Source organism: Anomaloglossus baeobatrachus, chromosome 10 (genome assembly GCF_048569485.1).
Source record: "Anomaloglossus baeobatrachus isolate aAnoBae1 chromosome 10, aAnoBae1.hap1, whole genome shotgun sequence".
Classification (NCBI taxonomy): domain Eukaryota; kingdom Metazoa; phylum Chordata; class Amphibia; order Anura; family Aromobatidae; genus Anomaloglossus; species Anomaloglossus baeobatrachus.
Genome location: NC_134362.1, coordinates 164,499,990 through 164,526,351, shown reverse-complemented (window position 1 = coordinate 164,526,351; position 26,362 = coordinate 164,499,990). Strand labels below are relative to the sequence as shown.

General features: G+C 51.1%; 1 protein-coding gene across 3 annotated transcripts in view; it reads right to left on the bottom strand.

Moving 5' to 3' along the window:
• The window catches only part of NUTF2 (nuclear transport factor 2), a 75,376-nt gene extending 54,220 nt beyond the window's left edge, over positions 1-21,156 (bottom strand). For 2 of the 3 annotated variants that reach the window (XM_075326816.1, XM_075326818.1), the window contains exons 1-3: positions 21,056-21,156; positions 14,384-14,506; positions 362-433 (exon numbers count right to left, since the gene is read on the bottom strand). In XM_075326816.1, coding sequence (XP_075182931.1) covers positions 362-433; positions 14,384-14,482 — 171 coding nt within the window. In that variant the 5' untranslated portion in view covers positions 14,483-14,506; positions 21,056-21,156. The other variant, XM_075326817.1, reaches the window with a different exon arrangement.
• Between the last annotated feature and the right edge of the window lie 5,206 nt (positions 21,157-26,362).

Sequence of the window (26,362 nt, the reverse complement as noted above, 5' to 3'; positions counted from 1 at the left end):
GTGATTCCCTCACCCTGTGTTGTCTGAGTAGTGTTCCGCCCACGGTTAAGGAGGTCGGGCGTTCAGGTGGGATGAGGCCTGGGCCATGCTGTCTTTCTAAAGGCGTCCGGGCCACCGGACGAGAGCACCCACTGACCCCTGTGTCTTCACTGCAGGAGCAAAGTTGTGGGTAAACAATGCAAAGCCCCTTCTGTCCATGTGTCAGTCCCCATCTCTCACAGACGGGTGGGGGTGTAAGTCAATGGATCCCAGGGGTAGAACCCCCGTCCACATCTGTTAGAAACTGCTGCAAATTTGGTACAAACTTCATAAATGTCAATGGTAGGAAACAAAAAATATTTTAGCCGAGTCCCGTACTTACTGACAACTTTTCAATAATCGCATCTTTGCCTTGATATTGCTGACCTTCCCAAGTTAGACACGAAGAATCAGTCTGGAAAAAAAGTAAGCAAAAAATAAATGAAATTAGAAAATAACCTCTACGTTAACCCCATGATGTCACAGCCTGTTTTTGACTTTATGAATTATTTTTTCTCACTTTTCTATTGCAGCATTCTCGGAGTTATAACTTTCTTTTTTTCAGCTGGTAGCATTTTTGGATACATACAGCTTTTTGAACACATTTTTATTCCTTTGTTGTAGGGGGCAAGAACGACAAGACGTCTGGAACGCTTTTTAAATTGTATTTCAAGCTAATCCTGCAGAATAACTGACTTGATCATTTCATGCATTTGATACGATTACGGCGATACCAAATTAATACTTTATGTGTTACTATTGAGTCGCAAAAAAAAAAAAAAAAATATCACTTTAAAAACAAAAATCTCATCTTTTTTTGGTCATCATTTTTCCGTTTACAGAGCTGTATTAGGGCTTGCGTTTTGCGGAATGATCTAGGGTTTTTAATTGGTGCTACTGTGACGCCCTGGCAAAACCAGGTAGTCACACAATAGGCCCCCGCACAACACCATCCCTCACCTAGGTCACATACAGCCGACCTGAAACCCTAGTCACCCCCCTCAGGGCAAGACAGGCCCACCAGTGGGCGGGACCAGGCTGTTAAGAAACGCCCACCTAGGGGTCTAGACAGCCCAGGGCGGGAAAACAAGGAGATGAAGTTGTAGTTCAAGTGGAGAGGAGTGGAGGCTGGGGCTAGGTGTAGCTCCAGCAGAGAAGTTCGGGTTGAACGGTGCCAGGGTTGGAGCCCTGGTGTCTTGGCTGGGTGTCTGACGGTGGTCTCAGTCAGCGGTAGATTGGGGGACGGCTCGGCAGATCCGAGGTGGACCAGGACAGGGTTGAAGCCCCCTGGTACAGACAACGGAGACCAGACCGGAAACCGTGCACAGAGGGGGTACTCCGACCCTGAAGCCAGGACCGAATCCAACGGCCTAGCTAATCAACCGATTGAGGGCAGGATTACAGGTCCTGTCCCAGCCAAAGTCCCAAAAGCAGACAACCACCCACAGATAGGGATAGGGCAACCGCCAGGGCCCATGGATCCCACGGGTCAGCGTCAAAGGGCACGGCTCCTCAGGCACACAGAAAGCTGGGAGCGGACTCCCGTGTTCCATACCGGGAAGTCCAAACACAACCACAACCAGTGCAGAGGAAGGAGACGGCGGCCATCAGCCCGGGTGGGGGACCAGAGTACAACCGGCCGCGGCGGCCGGCCACCAGCACCTTGGTTTACCAAAAGACTCGTGTGGTTCATTTACTTGTGAGTAACCAGACATCCCCTAGTCCATCCGGGCGCGCAATCCCTTGCTATCGCCATACCCTGCACAGAGACACTGGGTCCCGGGGCAACCATCCCTACCCACGGAGGGGTTAACATTTGGCTGCCATTACATCTCCCCCGGGTATCCCACAACAGCAGTGGTGGGGTCCCACTTCACCACACACCGTGGGTGGCGTCACGACCGAATACGGTCAAGGCCGTAAACTAAGTCCCCCTTTTCATTCGGCGTGTCCACGTGACCCCCGGGTCCGGAGGATCCCTTGAGCCACACAGCGGGTCCGGATCCGAGCAGCACCGACTGCTGGCACGGGGACGGCACACTACGGTATATTGAGATTCATACAACTCTTTCATAGACTTTTTTAACATTGTTTAAATGGAACCTGTCAGGTCCCTTATGCGTTCTGACCTACAATCAGTGTGATGTGTGGCCTAGAAACCCCTTCCTACCATCCCTGTGTTGTAATATTGTGTAATATGAAAGTATAAAAAAAACTTTTTATAACTTACATGTTCCCTATGTAAAGATCAAAGGCTCTAGTCCCCTGGGTGTCGCATCGCCCCGTGGGCGTTTGCATGCTTTCCGTGGCATCACACCTCTGTGGGCGTGATACCATGGATTTACATGAGCGACGTGACAGTCAGCTCCTTGAGATCCCGCACATGCGCGCTTGCCATTCCCGCAGCTGTGTTATCCAGGTGCTTGCTTGTCAGCTTCAGACGCGCTCTGCGCATGGTCGGAAGCGCAGGAGTCTTCTGATCATGTGCAGAGCTAAAGCACTGGGATCGGAGCAAACTTCAGTCCCAGCACATATAGCCAGGGCTCAGCTGTGTATTACCGCCGGATCCTGCGTCGGAGGGCACGGCCACAACTCTTGTGCCATCTGTGCGATATAACTGTACGCCCGATTGATGGAAAGCACTATCTAGATGTACAGTCATAGGGAATCTGTCACATGGAAAAATGCTATTAACCTGCAAGTTAACAGCATTCTAAATCTGCCAGGTAAACCTCGATTATGGTAGGATAAGAACTTTACTACCGTATTTTCTGGCGTATAAGACGATTTTTTTAACCCTGAAAATCTTCTAAAAAATGGGGGTCGTCTTATACGCTGGGTGTCTACGGCTGTGCACGGTGCAGTCATGGTTTTACAGCAGTACAAACAATAAAAGTAGCAGGTGGCTTAGTGCTTAGCACTGCAGTCTTGCAGCGCTGGGGTCCTGGGTTCGAATCTCACCAAGGACAACATCCGCCAGGAGTTTGTATGTTCTCCCTGTGTTTGCGTGGGTTTCCTCCCACACGCCAAAGACATACAGATAGGGACTCTAGATTGTGAGCCCCAATGGGGACAGTGTTCCTGATGTATGTGAAGCGCTGCGTAATATGTTAGCGCTATATAAAAAGAAGGGAATTTTGTTTACTTACCGTAAATTCCTTTTCTTCTAGCTCCAATTGGGAGACCCAGACAATTGGGTGTATAGCTATGCCTCCGGAGGCCACACAAAGTATTACACTAAAAGTGTAAAGCCCCTCCCCTTCTGCCTATACACCCCCCGTGCCTCACGGGCTCCTCAGTTTTGGTGCAAAAGCAAGAAGGAGGAAAAAATTATAAATTGGTTTAAAGAAAATTCAATCCGAAGGAATATCGGAGAACTGAAACCATTCAACATGAACAACATGTGTACACAAAAAACAGGGGCGGGTGCTGGGTCTCCCAATTGGAGCTAGAAGAAAAGGAATTTACGGTAAGTAAACAAAATTCCCTTCTTCTTTGTCGCTCCATTGGGAGACCCAGACAATTGGGACGTCCAAAAGCAGTCCCTGGGTGGGTAAATAATACCTCATAATAGAGCCGCAACCGGCTCCGTCCTACAGGTGGGCAACCGCCGCCTGAAGGACTCGCCTACCTAGGCTGGCATCTGCCGAAGCATAGGTATGCACCTGATAGTGTTTCGTGAAAGTGTGCAGGCTCGACCAGGTAGCTGCCTGACACACCTGCTGAGCCGTAGCCTGGTGCCGCAAAGCCCAGGACGCACCCACGGCCCTGGTAGAATGGGCCTTCAGCCCTGAGGGAACCGGAAGCCCCGAGGAACGATAAGCTTCGAGAATTGGTTCCTTGATCCACCGAGCCAGGGTTGATTTGGAAGCTTGTGTCCCTTTACGCTGGCCAGCGACAAGGACAAAGAGTGCATCCGAGCGGCGCAGGGGCGCCGTACGAGAAATGTAGAATCTGAGTGCTCTCACCAGATCTAACAAGTGCAAATCCTTTTCACATTGGTGAACTGGATGAGGACAAAAAGAGGGTAAGGAGATATCCTGATTGAGATGAAAGGGGGATACCACCTTAGGGAGAAATTCCGGAACCGGACGCAGAACCACCTTGTCCTGGTGAAACACCAGGAAAGGGGCTTTGCACGACAACGCTGCTAGCTCAGACACTCTCCGAAGTGAAGTGACTGCTACTAGGAAGACCACTTTCTGCGAAAGGCGTGCGAGAGAAATATTCCTCATTGGCTCGAACGGTGGTTTCTGAAGAACCATCAGCACCCTGTTCAGATCCCAGGGTTCTAACGGACGCTTGTAAGGAGGGACGATGTGACAAACCCCCTGCAGGAACGTGCGTACCTGTGGAAGTCTGGCTAGGCGCTTCTGGAAAAACACAGAGAGCGCAGAGACTTGTCCCTTAAGGGAGCCGAGCGACAAACCCTTTTCCAATCCGGATTGAAGGAAGGACAGAAAAGTGGGCAAGGTAAATGGCCAGGGAGAAAAACCCTGAGCAGAGCACCACGACAGGAATATTTTCCACGTCCTGTGGTAGATCTTGGTGGACGCTGGTTTCCTAGCCTGTCTCATAGTGGCAATGACCTCTTGAGATAATCCTGAAGACGCTAGGATCCAGGACTCAATGGCCACACAGTCAGGTTGAGGGCCGCAGAATTCAGATGGAAAAACGGCCCTTGAGACAGCAAGTCTGGTCGGTCTGGTAGTGCCCACGGTTGGCCGACCGTGAGATGCCACAGATCCGGGTACCACAACCTCCTCGGCCAGTCTGGAGCGACGAGGATGGCGCGGCGGCAGTCGGCCCTGATCTTGCGTAACACTCTGGGCAACAGTGCCAGAGGAGGAAACACATAAGGGAGTTGAAACTGCGACCAATCCTGAACTAAGGCGTCTGCCGCCAGAGCTCTGTGATCTTGAGACCGTGCCATGAATGTCGGGACCTTGTTGTTGTGCCGGGACGCCATTAGGTCGACGTCCGGCATGCCCCAGCGGCAACAGATCTCCTGAAACACGTCCGGGTGAAGGGACCATTCCCCTGCGTCCATGCCCTGGCGACTGAGAAAGTCTGCTTCCCAGTTTTCTACGCCCGGGATGTGAACTGCGGATATGGTGGAGGCTGTGGCTTCCACCCACAGCAGAATCCGCCGGACTTCCTGGAAGGCTTGCCGACTGCGTGTCCCACCTTGGTGGTTGATGTATGCCACCGCTGTGGAGTTGTCCGACTGAATTCGGATCTGTTTGCCTTCCAGCCACGGCTGGAACGCCTTTAGGGCAAGATACACTGCCCTTATCTCCAGAACATTGATCTGAAGGGAGGACTCTAGCTGAGTCCAAGTACCCTGAGCCCTGTGGTGGAGAAAGACCGCTCCCCACCCTGACAGGCTCGCGTCCGTCGTGACCACCGCCCAGGATGGGGGCAGGAAGGATTTCCCCTTCGACAGAGAAGTGGGGAGAAGCCACCACTGAAGGGAAGCTTTGGCTGCCCGAGAAAGGGAGACGTTCCTGTCGAGGGACGTCGACTTCCTGTCCCATTTGCGGAGAATGTCCCATTGAAGTGGGCGCAGATGAAACTGCGCAAAAGGAACTGCCTCCATTGCTGCCACCATCTTCCCTAGGAAGTGCATGAGGCGCCTCAGGGGGTGTGACTGACCTTGAAGGAGAGATTGCACCCCTGTCTGTAGTGAACGCTGTTTGTCCAGCGGAAGCTTCACTATTGCTGAGAGAGTATGAAACTCCATGCCAAGATATGTCAGTGATTGGGCCGGTGTCAGATTTGACTTTGGAAAATTGATGATCCACCCGAAACTCTGGAGAGTTTCCAGAGCAATGTTCAGGCTGTGTTGGCATGCCCCTAGAGAGGGTGCCTTGACAAGTAGATCGTCTAAGTAAGGGATCACCGAGTGTCCCTGAGAGTGTAGGATTGCCACCACTGTTGCCATGACCTTGGTGAAGACCCGTGGGGCTGTTGCCAGGCCGAAAGGCAGTGCCACGAACTGAAGGTGTTCGTCCCCTATGGCGAAACGCAGGAAGCGCTGATGCTCTGGTGCAATCGGTACGTGGAGATAAGCATCTTTGATGTCGATTGATGCCAGGAAATCTCCTTGGGACATTGAGGCGATGACGGAGCGGAGCGATTCCATCCGGAACCGCCTGGTTTTCACATGCTTGTTGAGCAGTTTTAGGTCCAGAACGGGACGGAAGGATCCGTCCTTTTTTGGCACCACGAACAAGTTGGAGTAAAAACCGTGACCCCGTTGCTGAAGAGGAACAGGGATCACCACTCCTTCCGCCTTCAGAGTGCCTACCGCCTGCAGAAGAGCCTCGGCTCTGTCGGGGGGCGGAGATGTTCTGAAGAAACGAGTCGGAGGACGAGAGCTGAACTCTATCCTGTAACCTTGAGATAGAATGTCTCTCACCCATCGGTCTTTTACTTGTGGCAGCCAGGCGTCGCAAAAGCGGGAGAGCCTGCCACCGACCGAGGATGCGGTTTGAGGAGGCCGAAAGTCATGAGGAGGCCGCTTTGGGAGCGGTTCCTCCGGCGGTCTTTTTAGGACGTGACTTAGACCGCCATGCATCGGAGTTCCCCTGACCTTTCTGAGGCCTTTTGGACGAGGAAAATTGAGACCTGCCCGCGGTCCGAAAGGACCGAAACCTCGATTGTACCTTCCGTGGTTGAGGTCTGTTTGGTTTGGACTGGGGTAAGGATGAATCCTTTCCCTTGGATTGTTTAATGATTTCATCCAATCGCTCACCAAACAAGCGGTCGCCAGACAATGGCAAACCGGTTAAGAACTTTTTGGAAGCAGAGTCTGCCTTCCATTCACGTAGCCACATGGCCCTGCGGAGTACCACCGAATTGGCGGATGCCACCACCGTACGGCTCGCCGAGTCCAGGATAGCATTAATGGCGTAGGACGCAAACGCCGACGCCTGAGTGGTTAAGGACACCACTTGCGGGGCAGATGCACGTGTTACTGCATTAATCTGTGCCTGACAAGCTGAGATAGCTTGGAGTGCCCATACGGCTGCGAATGCTGGAGCAAAAGACGCGCCGATAGCTTCATAGATGGATTTCAACCATAGTTCCATCTGTCTGTCAGTGGCATCTTTGAGTGAAGCCCCATCTTCCACTGCAACTATGGATCTAGCCGCCAGTCTGGAGATTGGAGGATCCACCTTAGGACACTGAGTCCAGCCCTTGACAACCTCGGGGGGGGGGAAGGGATAACGTGTGTCCTTAAGGCGCTTGGAAAAACGCTTGTCTGGACAGTCTCGGTTTTTCTGGATTGCCTCTCTGAAGTCAGAGTGATCCAGGAACATATTTAATGTACGCTTGGGAAACCTGAAACGGAATTTCTCCTGAGAAGCAGACTCCTCAATTGGAGGAGCTGGGGGAGAAATATCCAACACCTGATTGATGGTCGCTATAAGGTCATTCACTACTGCGCCACCTTCAGGTGTATCTAGGTTGAGAGCGGCTTCAGGATCAGAATCCTGATCTGATACCTCCGCTTCATCCTCCAGAGAGTCCCCCTGCTGGGACCCTGAACAGTGTGATGAAGTGGAGGGAATTTCCCAGCGACCCCGCTTGGGCGGCCTGGGACTGCGGTCCGTGTCAGAGACCTCACCCTGGGACCTATGGGTTACCCCAGGGGCACTTTGCTGTTCCAAATGAGGGGGACCAGGGGTCAAGGATTGGACAGTGCCCGGGGCCTGAATCACCGGTCTGGACTGCAATGCTTCCAGTATTTTAGCAGACCATTTATCCATACTCTCAGGCAGTTTGTCAGCAAAGGCTGCAAACTCCGTCCCTGTCACCTGGACAGTGGTAGCAGGTGGATCCACCTGGGCCACCAGTCGCAGAGGCTCCGGCTGAGTAAGTGCCACAGGGGCCGAGCATTGCACACAAAGAGGGTCAGTGGAACCTGCCGGTAGTACAGCTGTACAAGAGGTACAAGTTGCAAAGTACGCCTGTGCTTTGGCACCCTTGCTTTTTGCGGATGACATGTTGTCTCCTCTGAGAACAACCAGGAGGGTATATAGCCAAAAATCAACAGAGCGACCGTACAGTGCAAAAGTATAGCATAATATATATATATATATATATATATATATATATATATATATATATATATATATATATATATATATATATATATATATATATATATATACACACTTCGGCACTCAGTGGGGCCAGCACCGCAGGTGCTGCTTACCGACCGCTCAGAGCAGTTGTGTGATCACCAGATTCCCTGCCTGGGTCTCCCTGTGTTGTCTCTCCTCTCCAGGAATGGCTGCCGGCGTTTTGTGGGGAGGAGGGGACCGTGGGCGTGCCCAAGAAAAGTGCGGGAATCTAGTGCCCCAGTGTACTGAGTGAGGAGGGAGGAGGATACTAATGTATGCTCCAGCCCTCAGCGCTGACGATCTGTGCAGCGTCCCGCCCTTCCCCTGACTGGCAGGCCTGTGGGCGGGAATATACGACACTAGGCCGCAGAAGCCGGGGACTAAAGTTATAAGCGCGGCCGCGCGGTAGTCCCCGGCGCACTAACACACCCAGCAGTGCTGCAATGTGTATGGCACAAGCGCTCCATGCGCGGTAGTCCCCGGCGCACTAACACACCCAGCAGTGCTGTAATGTGTATGGCACAAGCGCTCCATGCGCGGTCCCCACGGGGACACAGTACCTCATAGTAGCAGGGCCTTGTCCCTGACAATACCCGGCTCCTATCCAGCAGATTCCCAGGGGCTGCGGAGGGAGCACGGTCCCAGTGCCTGGAGACCGATCCAGATCCCACTTCACCCAGGGCCCATTAAGGGATGGGGAAGGAAAACAGCATGTGGCTCCTGCCTGTGTACCCGCAATGGGTACCTCAACCTTAACAACACCGCCGACAAAGTGGGGTGAGAAGGGAGCATGCTGGGGGCCCTGTTATGGGCCCTCTTTTCTTCCATCCGACCTAGTCAGCAGCTGCTGCTGACCAAGCTGTGGAGCTATGCGTGGATGTCTGCCTCCTTCGCACAAAGCATAAAAACTGAGGAGCCCGTGAGGCACGGGGGGTGTATAGGCAGAAGGGGAGGGGCTTTACACTTTTAGTGTAATACTTTGTGTGGCCTCCGGAGGCATAGCTATACACCCAATTGTCTGGGTCTCCCAATGGAGCGACAAAGAAATAAAGATTTATTATTTATTTATTAAAAGATAGATCTTCTCACCTCTCCTCCGTGCAGCGGCTCCAGCTGCTTTTTTGCAGTCCGCAGGCACAGACTCCTCTGTGACCGCGTCAGGTACACGGAGTGGGCGCTGCAGGATGTAGTCATCGCTTTACTACAGTTGAATGCTTTACGGCGCCACAAAGCATTCCACTGTTGTAAAGCCATAACAACATCCTGCAGCAGCCGCTCCGTTCATCTGTGTGCCTACGGACTGCAAGAAGCAGCTGAAGGCAGCGTGGGCACAGAGGAGAGGGGAGTATCTTTTGGGTGTAAAAAACTGCATAATAAGGGAACCAGCAGGGGGACATTACAGCAGGGGGACATTACAGCAGGGGGACATTACAGCAGGGGGACATTACAGCAGGGGGACATTACAGCAGGGGGACATTACAGCAGGGGGACATTACAGCAGGGGGACATTACAGCAGGGGGACATTACAGCAGGGGGACATTACAGCAGGGGGACATTATTAAAGGTAACCTATCATGTAATTTGTGTATTATAACCTACAAACCGTGTGATGTGTGCACTAGTAACCCCTTCCCTGTGTTGTAATTATGTGTATTGTGAATGTATAAAAATGTGTTTTATTACTTATGTGTCCCTATGTAAATGGCTCTAGCCCCATGGGCGTCACATCACCCTCTGGGCGTGATACCATGGATTTACGTGAGTGACTGCGTGCGGGCACACTTACAGCCTTGTTATCAGGGGCTTCTCATCTTCAGACGTGCACTGCGCATGACTGGAACTGCAGGAGTCTTCCGAGCATGCGCAGAGCTCGTCTGAAGATGAGAAGTAAGCATCCTATAACAAGGCTGCGGGAATGGTAAGTGCGCAATCTCAAGTAGCGGCGGTGACATCGCTGATGTAAATCCATGGTATCACGCCCAGAGGGCGATGTGACGCCCATGGGGCTAGAGCCTCTTCTCACTTACATAGGGTACACAAGTAATAAAACACATTTTTATACATTCACATTACACATAATTACAACACAGGGATGGGTAGGAAGGGGTTACTAGGGCACATATCACACTGTAGGTTAGAACACAAATTACATGACAGGTTCCCATCAAACAATGGGGACAATACAGCAGGGGACATCACTAAACAATGGGGACATTACTCGGGTCGGTTTACACTCGAGTATATACGATATACAGTGCCTTGCGAAAGTATTCGGCCCCCTTGAATTTTTCAACCTTTTCCCACATTTTAGTTTTCAAACAAAGATAAAAAATTTAAATTTTATTGTGAAAAATCAACAAGTGGGACACAATTGTGAAGTTGAACGAAATTTATTGCTTATTTTAAGTTTTTGTCAAAAATAAGAAACTGAAAATTGGGGGGTGCAATAATATTCGGCCCCTTTAGGCTATGTGCGCACGTTGTGTATTTACATGCAGATCTGCACCGCAGCGTAACTGCATGCGTTCTGCGTCCCCAGCATAATCTATGAAGATTATGCAGGAGCCGTGTGCACGTGGCGTATTAGAGCGCAGCGCTTCGGCAGCTGCCAGAAGCGCGCGTTCTAAGAAGTGATATGTCACTTCTTTTGTGCGTATTGGTTGTAAAGTCGGTCTCTCTGTCGGTCTCTGTGTCTCCCTGTCGGTCGGTCTCTCTGTCTGTCTATCCCTCTCCCCCCTCTCTCTTATTCTCACCGATCAGCTGCACGGCTGTCACTGCTCTGGCGGCTTCTCCTGCTTTTGAAAATACCGGCCGCCCATTATTCAATCTCGTATTCCCTGCTTCCCCCGCCCACCAGCGCCTATGATTGGTTGCAGTCAGACACGCCCCCATGCTGAGTGACAGCTGTCTTACTGCAACCAATCACAGCCGCCGGTGGGCGCGGCTATGTAGTGCAGTAAAATGAATTTAAAAAAAACGGCGTGCGGTCCCCCCCCAATTTTGATACCAGCCAGGGTAAAGCCACATGGCTGAAGGCTGGTATTCTCAGGATGGGGAGCCCCACATTATGGGGCGCCCCCAGCCTAAAAATATCAGCCAGCAGCTGCCCGGAATTGCCGCATGGATTAGATGCGACAGTCCCAGGACTGTACCCGGCTCATCCAGAACTGCCCTGGTGCGGTGGCAATCTGGGTAATAAGGAGTTAATGGCAGCAGCCCATAGCTGCCACTAAGTCCTAGTTAATCGTTGCAGGCGTCTATGAGACACCCCCAATGATTAACCTGGTGAAAGTAAATAAACACATACACCCGAAAAATCCTTTATTTGAAATAAAAGACAAAAACCACCCTCTTTCACCACTTTATTAAAATCCCCAAACACACCTCCAAGTCTGGCGTAATCCACGAGGTCCCGCGACACATCCGGCTCTGCTACATGAAGCTGACCGGAGCGGCAGTACAACACCGACGCTCCTGTCCGCTCCACGCAGAAACTGAAGTGAATCGCGCTGTCAGCGGGGACGTCACTGAGGTGATGAGGGCGGGGATGTCGGGAACGTGTGCGGGGATGTCGGGAACGTGTGCGGGGATGTCGGGAACGTGTGCGGGGATGTCGGGAACGTGTGCGGGGATGTCGGGAACGTGTGCGGGGATGTAGGCGGTAATGTCGGGATGTGTGCGGGGACGTCAGTGGTAATGTCGGGATGTGTGCGGGGACGTCTCTCAGGTTACCCGCGGCCACAGGTCTCGGGTGGAGGACTCGAGCTGGCCGCGGGTAACCTGAGTGACGGCACCGGTTATCGCGTGGCTCACTGCAGTCACTCAGAATTGCGGTCATAGGTGAGTCCTTCACCTGTGACCGCAAATCAAGCCGCGGCACACGGACAGAACCGCGCGATCACAATGAAGTCGGGTGAAGTTCCCCAGAGTTCATTCTGATCGCGCGGCTGTCTCCCGCAGCCAGCCATGTGCTCTTTTTGACATTCCGGCTCAGCTGCAAGTCTATGGGGATGCAGCAGAGCCGAGTGGGACCGCACTGTCAAAAATGTGCGCTCTGGATGCTTTACCCATGGCAGAGCAAGCATCCAGAACGAATGAATTCTGCAGGAATGTGCGCACGTTGCGTTCTGCCGAATGCGTCTCAGAACGCAGCTTTTCGGCTGCGTTCTGAGATGCACATGCAGTGACTATTTTACGCTGCGTAATAGAACGCAACATGCGCACATAGCCTGTCAGTGCAGCAAACTCACTCCAGAGGTTCATTGAGGATCTCTGACTGATCCAGTGTTGTCCTAAATGACTGATGATGATAAATATAATCCCCTGTGTGTAATCAAGTCTCCGTATAAATGCACCTGCTCTGTGATAGTCTCAGTGTTCTGTTTAAAGCGCAGATAGGATCATGAAGACCAAGGAACACAACAGGCAGGTCCGTGATAGTGTTGTGGAGAAGTTTAAAGCCGGATTTGGTTACAAAAAGATTTCCACAACTTTAAACATCCTAAGAAGCACTTTACAAGCGATCATATTGAAATGGAAGGAGTATCATACCACTGCAAATCTACCAAAACCGGCCGCCCCTCAAAACTTTCATCTCAAACAAGAGGAGACTGATCAGAGATGCAGCCAAGAGGCCCATGATCACACTGGATGAACTGCAGAGATCTACAGCTGAGGTGGGAGAGTCTGTCCATAGGACAACAATCAGTCGTACACTGCACAAATCAGGCCTTTATGGAAGAGTGGCAAGAAGAAAGCCATTTCTCAAAGATATCCATAAAAAGTGTTGTTTAAAGTTAGCCACAAGCTGCCTGGGAGACACCAAACATGTTGAAGAAGGTGCTGTGGTCAGATGAAACCAAACTCAAATCTTTTGGGCACAATACCAAATGATATGTTTAGCGTAAAAGCAACACAGCTCATCACCCTGAACACACCATCCCCACTGTCAAACATGGTGGTGGCAGCATCATGGTTTGGGGCCGCATTGCTTCAGCAGGGACAGGGAAGATAAAATTGATGGGAAGATGGATGGAGCCAAATACAGGACCATTCTTGCAAAAAACCTGTTGGAGTCTGCAAAAAACCTGAGACTGGGACGGAGATTTGTCTTCCAACAAGACAATGATCCCAAACAAAGCAAAATTTACAATGGAATGGTTAACAAATAAACGTATCCAGGTGTTACAATGGCCAAGTCACAGTCCAGACCTGAACCCAATCGAGAATCTGTGGAAAGAGCTGAAAACTGCTGATCACAAACGCCTCCATCCAACCTCACTCAGCTCCAGCTGTTTACAAAGGAAGAATGGGCGAGAATTTCAGCCTCTCGATGTGCAAATCTGATAGACACATACCCCAAGAGACTGCAGCTGTAATCGCAGCAAAAGGTGACGCTACAGAGTATTAACTTAAAGGGGATGAATAATATTGCACGCCCCAATTTTCTGTTTTTTATAATTTAAAATAAGCAATAAATTTCGTTCACCTTCACAATTGTGCCTCACTTGTTGATTCTTCACCATAAAATTTAAATCTTTATGTTTGAAGCCTGAAAAGTGGGAAAAGGTTGAAAATTTCAAGGGGACCGAATACTTTCGCAAGGCACTGTATCCCAAACTCTGTATTTTAACTGGAAAAGTTGGGGGTTGTCTTATACACCCAGTCATCTTATACGCCGGAAAATACGGTACTCACAGCAATGTTCTGGTCTAAGTCACCGCTCTGTGTATGGAGAGTAACAACTATATCCACGCCTGCCTCACTGACTTACAGCTTACTCTAATGCAGTGCAGCTGTCAATCAGTGCGGGGGGCAGTTACAGCTGCTTCTCTCCGTACACTGAACCCGGAACGCTGCCAGAAAGATTAAAGTTCCTGTTCCTCCCAGCAGCGTCACGGGGCTATGCTATTAACCTGCAGATTAATATCATTTTTCCATGTGACAGGTTTGTTTTAAGGCCATTTGCATAAGGTGAAAAGTGTTTCTATGCAGTTTTTATATACATTTCAGGCATTTTTTGGTTTATACAGCTGTGGTTTTCTTCATTTCAGTGAATAATGTTGCACTGGAGATACCATGCATCGGCTTCCAAAAAACTGCAACAGCACGGCGTGTCTACTAAACGTTGCAACCAATCCATGCCGTTATAAAGCTTATTTTGCCATTGGACTTAAAAGAACAAAAAGTAAAAGAAAACAAACACATGAGTACAGTCTTGTCGGATACTCACATATATTGATTTTAGTTGCGCTCTATCAGTGTCAAACAGACGATAATAATGTTGTACAAAGCTACAGCCGATGTGCTCCCAAATCCGCTTGTCGTCCATTCTGAACGCTTATATAACTGAAACCTGGATGACAGGAAAGGAGAGAGAATAATCAATAGGACGGCTCCAGATATCTCAGGAGGTACACGATTTGCAGCAGATCATGCATACTGCCCAAACCGGGGGTGCCCACTGCCCACCGTGGACAGAAAATGTCAGGACCCGTCTGGGGGAAGAAAACTATCACTATGGCGTCTGCACCTCCAGACTCCGCTCTGCACCGCTCCTCTGGGCGAATGACAGGCCCGTTTTTTTGGCGCAAATAATTACATTTACTGCAGAATTTCTACAACTTTCACGGTGGCTCAGTGGTTAGCACTGCAGTCTTGCATCGCTGGGGTCCTGGGTTCAATTCCCACCAAGGACACCATCTGCAAGGAGTTTGTATGTTCTCCCCGTGTTTGCGTGGGTTTCCTCCCACACTCCAAAAACATACAGTTAGGGACCTTAGATTGTGAGCCCCAATGGGGACAGTATTGCCAATGTATGTAAAGTGCTATGGAATTAATAGCACTATATAAATGAATAAAATTATTATTATTATTATTCTAACTATTAGCTCCCTATTAAATCACTGGCTGATCTAGGCGGTCCCCGACAGTCCTGCAGTAAAAAAAGACAACATCATGTGACCTCTGCAGCCAATCACTGGCCTCAGTGGACTTGTGACAAGTCACATAACATACATGGAAACATCCCTGTTGGTGCCAGTGATTGGCTGCAGTGGTCACATGAATGAGACGGTGTTTGTATAGTTATTATAAAATAGTATAAGATGCTCCAAGTGGAGCTTATCTCTTGTATGCAGAATGTGCTGCCAATCACTGGCAATGCATAAAAATACAGAAAAAAATAAAAATGTCGCAAAGAGCAGCACATAGGCATATGACTACACGGTCGCCATGTAATACTCCATTTTGCTGGACGGGAACTTCCTTCAATAACCGCTGAATCATCGGGGTGTGACCGCTGTACCCCTCTGTCAGCTAATTGTCATAAAGGCTACATTTAAAGGAGGTCATCCTCATTTGACTGCCCTTTTTACAGGGCTGTGACTGATCAAATATCAGAACGTTAAAGGCATTCTCCATTATTGGAACTGAAGACTGCAGCCCACCAACGGTCACTGATCGGCTGCAGCGCAAAATCAACAAGATCTTTGGGGAAAATAGCTCTCCGAACCATCGGATGCATAGAGTATGGAAGGAGCTATTCACTTCTCGGTGGTCTTTAGAGCAATTAGTTAGGGTCTCTGAAACCAGACCCTCGCCGATCTGATGGGAATTAGAGACAAAACACACATTTTTTTGCAAAAAGTTTAATTACCCTTTAAACCCTCACCATTGTAGGGAGCTGGCCGTGCCATGGCCAGCTGCCTTACTAAAGATGCAACGCGAGGAGTTATATGACGTAAATGGGAGTAAAGAGGATTCACATGACCATATTCACACAGTATACAGCAAGAAATCTGCCTGGGGCCGAGAATGGACATATACCTTGGCCCCAATTCATCAGGACCGGGGATATTCTCAGTGGTGTAGATGAGGGGTGCGGTGGAGTCAGACGCTCCCGATTCATGAAGAGGTGTGCACCTCTGCATTAGTGAAGAGCGATTACTACCATGCTCAGGTGCTTGGACTCGAAAAAATGGAAAAAGGTTAGTGTTTCCCATTGACTTCTATTATGCTCAGTACTCAAGTCCAAGCTCAATTTGAGCACCCGAGCATGGTAGTGCTCACTCATCACTACTTACTAGTACCCGAGCATGGTAGTGACCGCTAATCACTAGTTACGAGTACCCTAGCATAGTAGTGCCCGCTCATCACTAAGTACGAGTACCCGAGCATGGTAGTGCACGTTCATCACTAAGTACGAGTACCCGAGCATGGTAGTGCACGCTCACCACTACTTTCTAGTACCCGAGCATGGTAGTGCCCGCTAATCACTAGTTACGAGTACCGAGCATAGTAGTGCCCGCTCACTAGTTACGAGTACCCGAGCATGGTAGTACCCGCTCATCACTAAACTTGAATGAATCTGGAGCATATGATGAATGATATGTGCCACTCCAGAAATCTTACTCTAGGCGGAGACTAGAGTGAGATTTCTGTCATACAGACCACCGCCACTTGTTTATTAATTATTTAATGGGCTCATTATGCCCCCAACTGGGCGGCACGGTGGCTCAGTGGTTAGCACTGCAGCCTTGCAGCGCTGGGGTCCTGGGTTCAATTCCCACCAAGGATATCATCTGCAAGGAGATTGTATTTTCTCCCCGTGTTTGTGTGGATTTCCTCCGACACTGCAAAGCTATACAGGTGGGTCATTCCGTGACAAGTGGACCAGTGGTCCCCACTCGACGTTCTCCGATTTTGCTGAAAATTTATAAGGATGTACATGTATGTTTGAAAAGAGGTTCTGTAAATTTTTAGGGCCAGATCTCAAATATATTGGGCACTGTTGACCTTTCACTGGAGGCCCCCCCCAAGCCTGCGGCTTCAGCTAAGAGGATTTTGCAAACTTTGGCACATAGCCATTAGAGTTCTATACTGGCTATGATGCTGAAATTTGGCATACTAGCTCAACTTTTGCTGCTAAACGCGATAAAATTATTACCGGCTATGACAAAACAATATTTCGGCCGCAATTTAGTGTCAAAGTAGCTTGCAAAACGCCTCGCATAAAATTTATGCCAAAATTTGCCCATAAATAACTCAAGACCAAAAACCAATAGGTTTACCCTGTACAACAAACATCTTCATGACTTTGCATTGCTGCAATATCACGGTCAAAGCATATGTATTTGTGGAAATATTCACACCCACACATGATGAAAAACTTAAAAAGACCGAATTTTACCTATTTTTAGGTCAAATTTCCCAAAAAGGGTACCCCTAAAATATATTAATTCTGTTATCATTTGAAAGAGCACATTTTTCTCTACAAGGATCATTGGGGTTTTTTTTGGAGTCTCTCCATTTAAGAAAAGAAAAATGCCACTGAACATGGTGTTATGTATGCACGTAATGCATTGATTTTGTGTTTGATTTTCAGATTCTTATCACATGTTACAGAGTTGTATTGTTGCTAGCAATGTCTATTATAATCAAAAACCTATAAACCTATTGACTATTGTTACATTTTAATGCATATATTATTTATTTTTTAGTGATGGAGAATGAAATTGATGACAAAAAGATTCGCATTTCAAGGGTGTGAAATGAGCCTTCATCTTTCATTGCCCATGTAGATAGATCTGTCAGATCAGAAATGCCTTTTGTGGCAATTGCAAACCTCCAGCCAGGGCAATACATTGCCTGCATTTACCATAGGAACTGGTGGATTGGAAATATTTCTGAAATTTCAGTCGACGACCATGATGCATTAATACATTTTATGCATCCTCATGGAGCAGCTTCTTTCACTGGCCTGTGAGAAATGATACATGCTGGATTCCCGAGCAGTCGATCATTGCAATAATTCCAGCACCAGCTGCAACAGCAGTGGGCCGACAATACAGCTTCTCTGAACCCATTATGTTGCAAATTCAGCAACAATTCCAGACCACTTAGACTGAACATTATGGCTTGGGAACCAACAAAAGATACCCAATATTAGGCTTGGGATCCTAGGCAAAGACACCCACCCTCAGGCTTTGGAACCTGCGATAGAGACCGCCCGCGGCTAGCCTTGCACGGCTATCGGCCATGGCTCCTAGGCGATGGGGCTGCCAATTCTCGAAAGACAGCATTATTACAATTCTTAATAGGATTATAATACCAATTCTTAGGGAATTGGTTGTGGTATAACCACCATGGACCAACGCAAGGGTTTGAATAGTGCAGTTACCATTCATTGCGTATTAATAAATAACACCATGTTCAGTGGAATTTTTCTTTTCTTAAATGGAGACTCAAAAAAAAAACCCCAATGATCCTTGTAGAGAAAAATGTGCTCTTTCAAATGATAACAGAATTAATATATTTTAGGGGTACCCTTTTTGGGAAATTTGACCTAAAAATAGGTAAAATTCTGTCTTTTTAAGTTTTTCATCATATGTGGGTGTGAATATTTCCACAAATACATATGCTTTGACCGTGATATTGCAGCAATGCAAAGTCATGAAGATGTTTGTTGTACAGGGTAAAGCACCAGTTCCTATTGGTTTTTGGTCTTGAGTTATATATGGGCAAATTTTGGCATAAATTTTATGCGAGGCGTTTTGCAAGCTACTTTGACACTAAATTGCGGCCGAAATATTGTTTTGTCATAGCCGGTAATAATTTTATCGCGTTTAGCAGCAAAAGTTGAGCTAGTATGCCAAATTTCAGCATCATAGCCAGTATAGAACTCTAATGGCTATGTGCCAAAGTTTGCAAAATCCTCTTAGCTGAAGCCGCAGGCTTGGGGGGGGCCTCCAGTGAAAGGTCAACAGTGCCCAATATATTTGAGATCTGGCCCTAAAAATTCACAGAACCTCTTTTCAAACATACATGTACATCCTTATAAATTTTCAGCAAAATCGGAGAACGTCGAGTGGGGACGATTTTTAAAACTGGTCCACTTGACACGGAATGACCCAGATAGGGAATCTAGATTGTGAGCCCCAATGGGGACAGTGTTTCCAATGTGTGTAAAGCGCTATGGAATTAACAGCGCTATATAAATGAATAAATATAATATAACTGCCGATTTTCAACAAAACTGGAGAAACTTGCATGAAAACATCAAGTTATAAAAAAGTTTGGTGCAACTGAGTTGTTCCAAAACTTTGCAACTTTGACTGCAGACTTATGATTCATCACAGCTCGTAGTATGTGCACTGTCAGGATTGCGTGGGGCAGAATTGTACACATGTGGTCACATGCCAACTAGACATGCATGGCTTCACTCAATACAGGTGAATTGAGACAGAACAAGTCTAGTGGGAATGTGGCCAGAAGTATGAAAATCACAGAGAATCCGCACACCATGCACACTGCCCTGTGAGCACTTGTACCCCAAGCCTGGACAGCCCCTTTAAAAGGAGTTGTCCTCTTTTAGAAAACTTAAAAAAAAAAACCCTCCCGATATCTCTACCATGTACTCTTATTTGGCGGCAGCAGTGATGTCACATCAACATGGCTGCAGCCAATCACTGAACTCTATGGCTCCGAGTGGCCTGATCCAGCTACTCGGACATAGTCATTGGCCTCAATGATTGGCTGCAGCGATGTTGACGTGACGCCACTACAGCAGCCAAATAATGGAGTCCCTGGGAGGGTAAGAAAAAGTAGAGTTTTTTTATATACATACACAAACAACTGCCTAGATCAGAAAAAGTTTTCTGAGAGGGAACAACCCCATTAAAGAAGTATTCTAGTAAAACTGGTGATGAGAAGCCGTCGGCCAAATTCTGGTGATTTTCAATGTGGAGACATGAGAAAGTCGCTATTGAGGCTCCTCCAGGACCACACTTACACCTTCTAAAAGGTAAAAAGAAATTCAAGGGCTGAAATTCCTATTCGTGCCTATACTTCTCTTAGCCGCTTTGGTCCAGTTGGTCCCTTCAAAACTGTGGGAGAGTATCCTGCACCAATCAGCGCTTTTTAAACGTGGTCCGGACAACCCCTCTAAGTAGTGATTGGGACGGTGACCGCTACCGGATTAGAAGGTGTGGGTGCAGAGACCTGTATAGACGGAGAGGGTTGGGATGGTCTCTATGGACAGTTGCGGACCATCCATCCTGCACTGACTGGCCAAGTCCTCTATCCTCTGGCTGGGGGTTTCTCCTTCCCAGAATCCCCCCACTACATAACCTTTATGGCTCCACAGCAGTCCCTCAGGCCTGCCTCGCAGTCAGCGCTTCCTGAATGTGGTCCGGATGACCCCTCTAAGTAATCGGGGCGGCCACCGCAGAGTCCTGTATGGATGGAGAGGGTTGCGATTGTCTCTATGGACCACTGCGGACTGCACTGATTGGCGGAGTCATCTATCCTCTAGCTCGGGGGTCTCTCCTTTCCAAAATACCCCCACTACATAACTTTTATCCCCCACACCGGCCCCCCAGACCTGTCCTGCAGTCAGCGCTTCCTAAACGTGGTCAAGATGACCCCTCTAAGTAGTAATCAGGATGGCCACTGCATTAGGGGGCCCAGGCGCAGAGACCCCCCTGGATGGATGGGCTTGGACTGGACTCTATAGACCGGTGTGGACTCTCCATCCTGCACTGATTGGCTGAGTCCTCTATCCTCTGGCTGGGGGTCTCTCCTTCCCAGAATCCCCCACTACATAACTTTTCTCCCCCACAGCGCCCCACAGGCCTGTCCTGCAGCGCCCCCTGTGGCCGCACGCTCCGGCCCAGAAACTTCTCTCAGCTCCATTCACTGACAGCAACAAAGGGGCTGACACGAAGCGTCACCTAGTAACCCGCGGGCTGAGCTCCTCCGCAGCCAGGCCACAGCTCCGCCATGCTCTGTGCACAGGAAAGAAACGTGACAGGAAACGAGAGCGGGGCCACACCGGGAGAGCACCGGAGCCAGGGGCCTCCTCCCGGAGAAGCGGAGGCCTAAACCCCGGACACCTCCCGCTTACCCCTCACGAGGTTCTGCTCTGCCAGGTCCCGACGAGCGCGCAGCTCCCGCCACCGCCCTCCTCCTCAGCGAGCGGCGTCTCTGCAGGCCCCGCCCCGCCCCGAGGCATGCCGGGACTTGTAGTCTCTGACTCCACTGGGCAGCCCTAGGAGGGAAGGCAGGAGAGGGCAACCAGAAGGGGGCAGCCGTGAGAGGACAGGCAGGAGAGGAGAGGGCAACCAGAAGAGGGCAGGCAGGAGAGGGCAACCAGGAGAGGAGAGGGCAACCAGAGGAGGGCAGGCAGGAGAGGACAAGCATAAGAGGGCAACCAGGAGAGGAGAGGGCAACCAGAGGAGGGAAGGCAGGAGAGGACAAGCATAAGAGGGCAACCAGGAGAGGAGAGGGCAACCAGAGGAGGGAAGGCAGGAGAGGACAAGCATAAGAGGGCAACCAGGAGAGGAGAGGGCAACCAGAGGAGGGAAGGCAGGAGAGGACAAGCATAAGAGGGCAACCAGGAGAGGAGAGGGCAACCAGAAGAGGGCAGGCAGGAGAGGACAAGCATAAGAGGGCAACCAGGAGAGGAGAGGGCAACCAGAGGAGGGAAGGCAGGAGAGGGCAACCAGAGGAGGGCAGGCAGGAGAGGACAAGCATAAGAGGGCAACCAGGAGAAGAGAGGGCAACCAGAAGAGGGCAGGCAGGAGAGGACAACCAGAAGAGGGCAGGCAGGAGAGGACAACCAGGAGGGCAGGCAGGAGAGGACAACCAGAAGAGGGCAGGCAGGAGAAGACAACCAGAAGAGGGCAGGCAGGAGAAGACAACCAGAAGAGGGCAGGCAGGAGAAGACAACCAGAAGAGGGCAGGCAGGAGAGGACAACCAGAAGAGGGCAGGCAGGAGAGGACAACCAGGAGGGCAGGCAGGAGAGGACAACCAGAAGAGGGCAGGCAGGAGAAGACAACCAGAAGAGGGCAGGCAGGAGAAGACAACCAGAAGAGGGCAGGCAGGAGAAGACAACCAGAAGAGGGCAGGCAGGAGAGGACAACCAGAAGAGGGCAGGCAGGAGAGGACAACCAGAAGAGGGCAGGCAGGAGAGGACAACCAGAAGAGGGCAGGCAGGAGAGGACAACCAGAAGAGGGCAGGCAGGAGAGGACAACCAGAAGAGGGCAGGCAGGAGAGGACAACCAGAAGAGGGCAGGCAGGAGAGGACAACCAGAAGACGGCAGGTAGGAGAGGGCAACCAGAGGAGGGCAGGCAGGAGAGGAGAGGGCAACCAGAAGAGGGCAGGCAGGAGAGGGCAACCAGAAGAGGGCAGCCGTGAGAGGACAGGCAGGAGAGGAGAGGGCAACCAGAAGAGGGCAGGCAGGAGAGGGCAACCAGAGGAGGGCAGGCAGGAGAGGACAACAAGAGGAGGGCAGGCAGGAGAGGAGAGGGCAATCAGAGGAGGGCAGGAAGGAGAGGGCAACCAGAAGAGGGCAGGAAGGAGAGGGCAACCAGAAGAGGGCAGGCAGGAGAGGACAACCAGAAGAGGGCAGGCAGGAGAGGGCAACCAGAAGAGGACAGGCAGGAGAGGGCAACCAGAAGAGGGCAGGCAGGAGAGGGCAACCAGAAGAGGGCAGCTAGAAGGGGGCAGCCAGGAGAAGGTAGCCAGATAAGGACATCCAGAAGAGGGCAATCAGATGAGGGCAGCCAGGAGAGGACATCCAGAAGAGGGCAATCAGATGAGGGCAGCCAGGAGAGGACATCCAGAAGAGGGCAGGCAGGAGAGGGCAACCAGAAGAGGGCAGGCAGGAGAGGACAACCAGAAGAGGGCAGGCAGGAGAGGACAACCAGAAGAGGACAGGCAGGAGAGGACAACCAGAAGAGGGCAGGCAGGAGAGGGCAACCAGAAGAGGGCAGACAGGAGAGGGCAATCAAAAGAGGGCAGCAGGAGAGGACAACCAGAAGAGGGCAGGCAGGAGAGGGCAACCAGAGGAGGGCAGGCAGGAAAGGACAACCAGAGGAGGGCAGGCAGGAGAGGGCAACCAGAGGAGGGCAGGCAGGAGAGGACAACCAGAGGAGGGCAGGCAGGAGAGGACAACCAGAGGAGGGCAGGCAGGAGAGGGCAACCAGAGGAGGGCAGGCAGGAGAGGGCAACCAGAGGAGGGCAGGCAGGAGAGGGCAACCAGAGGAGGGCAGGCAGGAGAGGGCAACCAGAAGAGGGCAGGCAGGAGAGGGCAACCACCAGAAGAGGGCAGGCAGGAGAAGGCATGCAGGAGAGGGCAACCAGAAGAGGGCAGGCAGGAGAGGACAACCAGAAGAGGGCAGCAGGAGAAGGCAGGCAGGAGAGGGCAACCAGAAGAGGGCAGCTAGAAGGGGGCAGCCAGGAGAAGGTAGCCAGATAAGGACATCCAGAAGAGGGCAATCAGATGAGGGCAGCCAGGAGAGGACATCCAGAAGAGGGCAGGCAGGAGAGGGCAATCAAAAGAGGGCAGCAGGAGAGGACAACCAGAAGAGGGCAGGCAGGAGAGGGCAACCAGAGGAGGGCAGGCAGGAGAGGACAACCAGAGGAGGGCAGACAGGAGAGGGCAATCAAAAGAGGGCAGCAGGAGAGGACAACCAGAAGAGGGCAGGCAGGAGAGGGCAACCAGAGGAGGGCAGGCAGGAGAGGACAACCAGAGGAGGGCAGGCAGGAGAGGGCAACCAGAGGAGCACAGGCAGGAGAGGACAACCAGAGGAGGGCAGGCAGGAGAGGGCAACCAGAGGAGGGCAGGCAGGAGAGGGCAACCAGAGGAGGGCAGGCAGGAGAGGGCAACTAGAAGAGGGCAGGCAGGAGAGGGCAACCAGAAGAGGGCAACCAGAGGAGGGCAGGCAGGAGAGGGCAACCAGAGGAGGGCAGGCAGGAGAGGGCAACCAGAGGAGGGCAGGCAGGAGAGGGCAACCAGAAGAGGTCAGGCAGGAGAGGGCAACCAGAAGAGGGCAGGCAGGAGAGGACAACCAGAAGAGGGCAGGCAGGAGAGGACAACCAGAAGAGGACAGGCAGGAGAGGACAACCAGAAGAGGACAGGCAGGAGAGGACAACCAGAAGAGGGCAGGCAGGAGAGGGCAACCAGAAGAGGGCAGACAGGAGAGGGCAATCAAAAGAGGGCAGCAGGAGAGGACAACCAGAAGAGGGCAGGCAGGAGAGGGCAACCAGAGGAGGGCAGGCAGGAGAGGACAACCAGAGGAGGGCAGGCAGGAGAGGGCAACCAGAGGAGGGCAGGCAGGAGAGGACAACCAGAGGAGGGCAGGCAGGAGAGGACAACCAGAGGAGGGCAGGCAGGAGAGGGCAACCAGAGGAGGGCAGGCAGGAGAGGGCAACCAGAGGAGGGCAGGCAGGAGAGGGCAACCAGAGGAGGGCAGGCAGGAGAGGGCAACCAGAAGAGGGCAGGCAGGAGAGGGCAACCACCAGAAGAGGGCAGGCAGGAGAAGGCAGGCAGGAGAGGGCAACCAGAAGAGGGCAGGCAGGAGAGGGCAACCAGAAGAGGGCAGCAGGAGAAGGCAGGCAGGAGAGGGCAACCAGAAGAGGGCAGCTAGAAGGGGGCAGCCAGGAGAAGGTAGCCAGATAAGGACATCCAGAAGAGGGCAATCAGATGAGGGCAGCCAGGAGAGGACATCCAGAAGAGGGCAGGCAGGAGAGGGCAATCAAAAGAGGGCAGCAGGAGAGGACAACCAGAAGAGGGCAGGCAGGAGAGGGCAACCAGAGGAGGGCAGGCAGGAGAGGACAACCAGAGGAGGGCAGACAGGAGAGGGCAATCAAAAGAGGGCAGCAGGAGAGGACAACCAGAAGAGGGCAGGCAGGAGAGGGCAACCAGAGGAGGGCAGGCAGGAGAGGACAACCAGAGGAGGGCAGACAGGAGAGGGCAATCAAAAGAGGGCAGCAGGAGAGGACAACCAGAAGAGGGCAGGCAGGAGAGGGCAACCAGAGGAGGGCAGGCAGGAGAGGACAACCAGAGGAGGGCAGGCAGGAGAGGGCAACCAGAGGAGCGCAGGCAGGAGAGGACAACCAGAGGAGGGCAGGCAGGAGAGTGCATCCAGAAGGGGGCAGCAAGGAGAGGTCAGTCAGGAAAGGGCAGCAAGGAGAGGTCAGCCAGAAGGGGGCAGCCAGGAGATGGCAATCACAAGAGGGTAGCCAGAAGGGGGTATCCAGGAGATGGCAACTAGAGGGGGGAATCCAGGTGAGGGCATCCAGGAGAGGGCACACAGATTAGGGTAGCAAGAGGGGAGCATCCAGGAGATGGCAGCCAGGGGAGGGTAATTAGATGAGGGCAACCAGAAGGGGGCAGTGCTCATCACTTTTTATTGCAGTTGAGGAAAAAATTGCAATGAATAAAGATTTTTTTCCTTTATATAATTTATCAATAGGGGTTAAATGATTGTTGTATTTTGGTAGATCACACTTTTAGAGATATGGTATCACCACCAGGCGGAGGGGGCTGATTGATGCCCCACCGGGGATGAAGGATTAATATCCCCTTAAAGGGAACCTGTCAGGTGCAATATGTACCCAGATCCACGAGCAGATCTGGGTGTATATTGCTAATCCCTGCCTAACCGTCCCTGTATACACTAGCATAGATAAAGAGATCTATAGAAAAAGTATTTCTAAAGATCTTTTATAATATGCTAATGAGCGCTACCGGGTTTTTTTTGCCGCCGGTTGCGTTTTTTCCCCATAGACTTGCATTAGCGCCGTATTGGGCCAGATGGAACATTGCCTGGCACTTTTTTTTGCAGCGAAAATACTGCATCGCGCCGAATCTGGTGCGATGCGGCGCGATTTAGAATGCAAGCCTATGGACGCCGGATGTGGCGTCCTGTGGCAAAAAACGCATTTGGCAGCAGGATGCGTTTTTTTGCACTGCACATGCTCAGTATCAAGCCGCACCCATCAAAAAACGGACGGGCCGCATGGAAAAACTTATGCAACAGATCCGTTTTTTTCGCCGCATCCGTTGCATACGTTTTTTAGCCGGATTGAGCCGGATGTGTGAAGGCAGCTTTCCCTTGCTACTTGGCCTCATTAGCATGTTAGTATGTCCCTGTGGGTGCACTAACATGGTAATGAATGTGCAGCGTCACATGATGATCTCACTCACCTCTCCGCCGCCATCACCGCCCAACGCTGGATTTCAGCTCAGTGCGCATGACCCCGGAGATTCGGTCATGTGGACTACTTCAGTTTGAAGCCAGGACGCGTACACTAGTGATGTGTCGGTCGCGAACGATCCGACACAAAGATCCGGCTCCCTGCTGTGAACGACAGGAGCCGGATCACTAGTGTGAGCCACTGAAATCACTAAACGGCTCTTTTC